Here is a 6,246-nt window from a genome sequence, read left to right as displayed (position 1 = left end):
TCTTCCTTCCTTCCTTCCTTCCTTCCTTCCTTCCTTCCTTCCTTCCTTCCTTCCAGATCTTTCTTACAAACTCTTGTTCTGTTTGGTGATTTGTGTGGATGGCCATTTCCCTGTGCTCCTGTTTAAGACTTGTGATGGCTGCAGCCCAGCCGCCAGAATGTGGGGTTTCAGTCTGTGAGCCAGTTGGGGACAGAAAGAGGAGAAACGTTAGTCCTCTGTATGGACAGAGATCTGCACCTCGTGTCACGCTCACACGGAGCGCTGGGCGCAGCTATGACAGGCCCTCAATCGCATTGTCCTTTGGTGTTTCACGCGGAAGGAAGTCGTTCACCAGCAGTGAGTCCAGGCTCCTAGTCAATCCAGAGGAGAGAACAGATGACGCCTCAAGGCCTACAGATAATGCAGCCACTGCCCTCCCCCTGCCCCCCCTGCTCTGTCCTTGCCTTGGAAGTTATCCCTCACCTGTTACTTGTGTTTGGGCCTGCTTTCCCAGGTGGGGAGATGGTGCGGATGCTTCGTGCAGTGTGTGGCCATCCTCACACAACCCAGCAGGGATTTAAGAAGGGCCCGGCCACCTTATCACTGTTAACCTGAATTATCTGGTCTCAAAAGTTAGTGCTGTGAAAAGTTAGTGAACCGTCACCCTAAAACACAAGGGCTTCTCTAAAATCTGGAAGCTGATAGGCAGCTCCTCCTTCTGCATGCCTCTTCCCAAGGCTGGCCCCTGCAGGGGCTTAGCCCTGGGAGGGAGCGTTTTACATGTCAAAACCTCCTTGCCTTTAGCGATCTGTTGCACCTTCATGAATAATAAATTTATCAAGTTGATAAATTTTCCCCAAGTTTAGACCCTAGTATTAGTCAAGGGGCTTGGAAATATATTCACGGTAGCTACAGAGCATTTCACTCCTAACTGCCAAATGCAAAGTTGCCGTTTGGGGCATGTTTCATGTGAATTTGGGACATGTTTTCTCAGCAGTGATGTATCGGAACATTATTTCTTAAATAACCAAAGAGGAAAAGCTAGAGAGATGTGCTAAATAGCATCTCTAAACTTCAGAGTATATTAGAATTAACTGGGCACTTTCAAGTGCAAATTTTCGGGCCCCACTCCAAGAAGAATTGTGGATTCCATCAGAAAGGGCCAGAATCTGCATTTTCAGGAAGGAGGACTGTACCTTTGCCTGATGACTCAGGTATAAGAAGTCTTTAGGTCACTTTTGGGAATAGATATTAGTTTTCAACCAATGAGTTTTATTATATGCCTCACAGTGAGTCTGGGTTATGAGATATACCCAGATAGAAAATTGATTCCTCGCCTTTACAGATCTTACAAGAGAGGCAAGCATACAAGAAATATTTTTAAAATAATTTAGTGAAAACTATTCTTCTAAGAAAATGTGTGTGTGTGTGTGTGTGTGTGTGTGTGTGTGTGTGTTGTGTTGAGGGGATGGGTGTTGGCTGGGCCCCGCCCCACAGTGTGTGAGCCTTGGTCTCCAGTGGTGCAGGAGAGCAGAGTTGGGTGGGTTGAGCCAGGGGTGGAGCTGAAATGCACCCATCACATGGAGGTTGAATAGAGCGGGGGCTGGCTTGTCTGCTGACCCGGAGCCCTGGGATTGGGATCCAGGAGGAAGAAAAGGAGAGGCTGGGGGGACCTGTAGGTGTAGGGGTTGAGATGGATCCTGAAGGTTCTATGGAAAGCCATTGACTGCCCTCTGTATGGGTATTATTGGTTTTTCAAGAACTTAAATCTTGAGATACATGTTTCTGAGAGTTTTCTCCCACACAATGGAACCATACACTGCTCACCTTACCCTGTGCCCCCCTTGGCCCTAACACCACTGAATCAGCCACAGGCAGATCCCAGGCTCTGACCCCGTCTCTGGTGTGTGCCCAGCTGGGCTGTGGTGGGAAGCACTCCTGCTAATGGTCCCACGCTGAACTCCTGATTACCTTTCCTTAGCACCTTTGTTTCCCCCCAGCCACTTCTGTTGACTTTGGATCCCCACAGCAATTAACTCCAGCAGCCGGCTGGGTTGGCTGATTTTTTGCATGTAGCCAGAGGGGCAAGGACGCCTTCACAGGTGGCTGTTTGGCCCCAGGTCAGGTGGTTGGCCAGCAGAGCTGTTCACATGCAAACCAGCAGTGCCTGAAGTGATTTGGGAGTGTTTTCAAGATGCCTGAGTTATTGCACGTGACAGCAGCTTGTAAACTGTGAAGCACTGTAAACGCATAAACCACTGGTGTGCAGCCTCTGCAGGGACACTGACTGAGCAGGGCCTCAGCGGTACCTGTACGAACCCACTCAGCCCTCAGCACCTCCCGACATTCTCCGGAGAACCCCCCATGTGTGGGTCCTGCTGCCCCATTCTGAGCTGTGTCTCTTCTTGACATCCTCACACCAGTGGTCTCAGCCCTCAGCCATTTACAGAAGCCGCTGTGACCTTCCCGAGATACCTTAGGACAGCGGTTCTCAACCTGTGGGTCGCGACCCCTTTGGCGGTCGAACGACCCTTTCACAGGGGTCGCCTAAGACCATCCGGCGTATCAGATATTTACATTACGATTCATAACAGTAGCAACATTACAGTTATGAAGTAGCAACGAAAATAATTTTATGGGTTGGGTCACAACATGAGGAACTGTATTTAAAGGGCCAGAAGGTTGAGAACCACTGCCTTAGGATTTTGTTTTAGAATTGCATGTTTTTTATATGAGGGCTTCAGTGTATGTGAGGTTGTGAGATGAGAGATCCAGGGAAACCCAGGGGAAATGTTGCCCCCCAAGATGGTTGCATTTTAACTACTAGTATTTGGTGCTGAGTCACTAGGTAACCACGCGTGCACTTTTCTGACTGGTGCCTCTCCCTGTAACACCTCCTACTTATCAAGTCATCACCCTGTGGATTGCCAAGTTCTTTTTCTGCTGGGGATGAGTCCAACCCTGGATTCTGATGATTACAGCTCCCTGTACCCAGGTGGGCTCTTGGCCTGTGGACGTGTTCTCTGTCCTCATAGATTCATTGTTAGCTGTAACGATCATCTGCACAGCAGAGCAAATTCAAGAATGTTAGGTGCAACGCTGTAGATCACAACATGTAAATTGCCATGTAGGTTTAGGTTGGCCTCATGTATAACTTTTTAAAAAAATATTTTTTTAATTGATTTTTAGAGAGAGAGGAAGGGAGAGGCAGAGAGAGAGAGAAACATCAATGTGAGAGAGAAACATCTATCAGTTGCCTCCCATGTGCACCCCGACTGGGGATTGAACCCGCAACCTGGGCATGTGCCCCGGCCAAGAATCAAACCAGTGACCTTTCGGTGCATGGGCAACATTCAGCCAACTGAGCCGCACAGGCCAGACTCATATATAACTTTACCTCACTTTCCAAGCGTGAGCAGTCAGGTTTTCAGACACTACCCTGAATCGCCACCCCCAGCAGCCTCGGCCGTTTTGCACCCTTTGTCTGCCTCTACAAGCTTTTGGCCAAGGCAGCTTGGCCCCTGAACTTCAGAAGCAGCAGTATCCTTGTGTCTCTGGGAGGGCTTTACTTGGATCCTTTTCCTTGTTACTGATGTAACGGGTCTGATCGCTCTGTGGTGTGGTTGTGAAACCCGCTCTGCCGCCTGTCCCTGTGCCTGACCTGGTGGGTTGACGACAACACTGCCCTTTCCCTGCCATCTGCAGGCAAGTCTGAGTCGGGCCACCCAGGAGCAGAAGCAGTTGTCCGAGAAGCTAAGAGAGGAGGCCGAGCAGAAGGAGCAGTTAAGGAGAATGAAGAACGAAATGGAGAATGAGCGCTGGCATCTTGACAAGACCATTGAGAAACTGCAGAAGGAGGTGAGGGAGCAGGAAGAGGCAAGAGAGTGGAGGGAGGGAGCACAGGGAGGAGAGGGTGTGGGATCCAGCCCCTCTGGGGGCTGATGAAAGCTAAGGAACCTGCAGTTATGTGAAAGCACAAATGCAGACCCCCTGGAACAGCTCATTGGGCTTGTTGAGAATCCCAGATACAGAGAAACAGGTCTAGACTATGCCAGGCCCTCTGGATTCTGGGCCTAGCTGCTCCCTAGTTAGAGGTGGCTACACCTGGTCAGCCCATGACTAGGTGCTTTGGAGAGTCTTTGGAGAGGCTGTAGGGGAAAGAGGAGGAGATGCGACCTGTTAGATGGGCCCCAAAGCTAGCTCCCTGACCCCAGATGGAGCGTGCAGGTGGGCTCACCCCGTGTCACTTCTTCCAGATGGCCGACATTGTCGAGGTGTCCCGCACATCAACGCTGGAGCTCCAGAACCAGCTGGATGACTACAAGGAGAAGAATCGCAGGGAGCTTGCAGAAATGCAAAGGCAGTTGAAGGAGAAAACCCTAGAGGCAGAAAAGTCCCGTCTGACTGCCTCAAAAATGCAGGAGGAGGTAACGCCAGGCCAGACCAGCTCCTGGTTCCACCTTTATTCAGAGTACCCTTCCAGACTGCACTTCTAGGAAGACGGGGGGTGGATTCTTAAGTCAACATCCATGCTTGATTCCTCCGTCTTAACGCTCTGGATGGTTACATGGGATCAATGGCTTGCTAAGGCACAACACACCCAGGGCCTCTGAGGTGAAATTGACAAGACTGTAACTTGACCATTTCCTTGATGAATCCAAGATTTTTCTGCCTAAAAAGATTAGCTGCCATTTATGGAGCTCCAGTGGTGTGCCCAGCTGTGTCCAAATGGTTCATATGTATTAATGTTTTAATTTAGTCCTAGAACAAGGATTATAGTAACCATGGTGTTCTTTTTTTCTGCCAGTCTTAGAAAATACAGACTTTTATTGGAGTGGGAGTGGTAGACAAGACTTTCAGAATAACAATAATGGAGACAAAAAGAAATCTTCAGGAATTTATGAGTATTGGAATTATTAAAACATATTTTTGGTTTTATAGTGAAGAATAATAGAACAGAGTAACCCAATTGTTAGTTCCCTTAAGTCTCGACTTCTAAAGGACTGAGAAACATAAAGGGAATGGTTTTGATTATTTTAATGGAAAGCCAAAGGCTCCGAAATGCACATCCAGTGAGTGCTGATTGCTGTCTATGCTTCTCGCCAGCTGCATGACCTTGAGCACATTGCCCCAATTTTCTGAGCATCTGTTTGTTCCTCCCTCTTTAAAAATATACAAAATAGTAATGATTTAATAATTAACACGCAGGGCTAGATAGCAAAAAGTCTGTATATCCTGAATACTAACATTATTTTTATTCTACGTCTTACTTTTTTTCATAAGCAGTTCCAAGAGCACTAAGATTCCACAGAAAAACATGTTTTTCTTTAAAAAACAAACTTTTAATATCTTTGATGATCAAAGAAAAGTTGCCCGAGAGTCAGTGTTAAGTGTGTGGAAGAACAATGGGTACTTATTAGAGACTTCTAGAACACGTCTGAAAGGATCCTGGGAGCACGTCCCCCCTGCCGCAGGGTCATAGGATACAGGAATCCAAGGAAAAACTGAAAGTAGCTTATTGGCATCACAGTTCTCTTTGGCATTAAAAACTCATTTCGTTCTATAGGAGGTGCGTGGAGGACTCAGATATTCACCAGGATAACAACAAACACCTGGTGTGCAGTTTTGATTTCAGAAAACCATAGTGTCAGAGTGACCCTTGCAAACTGCTTCTGTTGCTCTTTCTTCCCTCCTTCCTCCCTCCCTCCTTCCCTTCCTTCCTTTTCTTTAAAAAAAAAATATTTTTATTGATTTCAGAGAGGAAGAGAGAGGGAGAGAGAAATAGAAACATCAATGATGAGAATCATTGATTGGCTGCCTCCTGCATGCCCTGCACTGGGGATCGAGCCCACACCCGGGCATGTGCCCTGACCAGGAATTGAACTGTGACCTCCTGGTTCATGGTTGGCATTGAGCCACTGAGCTACACTGGCCGGGCACTTCTGTTGCCTTTTCTATGACAGTTCCTCTGCTGGAGTCTTCAGATTGGAAGGAGCCTTAGTGATCTAGTCAGATAAGGAAACAGGTCCAGAGAAGGTAGTTAAGGTCAGATGGAGACCAATGTTGTCTATAAGGGCCCTAGTGAAAAAAAGGACTCCTCGTGAGGAAAACAAGATGGCCCTTCTTAGCCTTTCTCAGTGGTGGAGCCCTGTGAGACTGTTTCCGTTTGAATGGCAGAAACGGACACCTCATCATTCTGAAAAGAAATGACAGATACCCCCCGAGTCAAGCTGCTGAGCTCATGCAGTTAAGACAAAAGTGATTTAC

At 47.8% G+C, this 6,246-nt stretch overlaps 1 protein-coding gene across 3 annotated transcripts in view; it reads left to right on the top strand.

Annotated features, from left to right (window-relative positions):
- CGNL1 (cingulin like 1) overlaps positions 1-6,246 on the top strand; it is a 135,077-nt gene that overhangs the window by 108,378 nt on the left and 20,453 nt on the right. For all 3 annotated transcript variants that reach the window (XM_023751608.1, XM_006085909.3, XM_023751609.1), the window contains exons 11-12: positions 3,685-3,837; positions 4,236-4,406. In XM_023751608.1, the coding sequence (XP_023607376.1) occupies positions 3,685-3,837; positions 4,236-4,406 (324 nt within the window). The remainder of the gene's footprint in view (positions 1-3,684; positions 3,838-4,235; positions 4,407-6,246) is intronic.

This window comes from Myotis lucifugus, unplaced genomic scaffold (genome assembly GCF_000147115.1).
Source record: "Myotis lucifugus unplaced genomic scaffold, Myoluc2.0 scaffold_23, whole genome shotgun sequence".
In the NCBI taxonomy this organism is placed as follows: domain Eukaryota; kingdom Metazoa; phylum Chordata; class Mammalia; order Chiroptera; family Vespertilionidae; genus Myotis; species Myotis lucifugus.
Note: the sequence above shows the minus strand (reverse complement) of the source record. Positions and strands in the feature narration are given on the sequence as shown.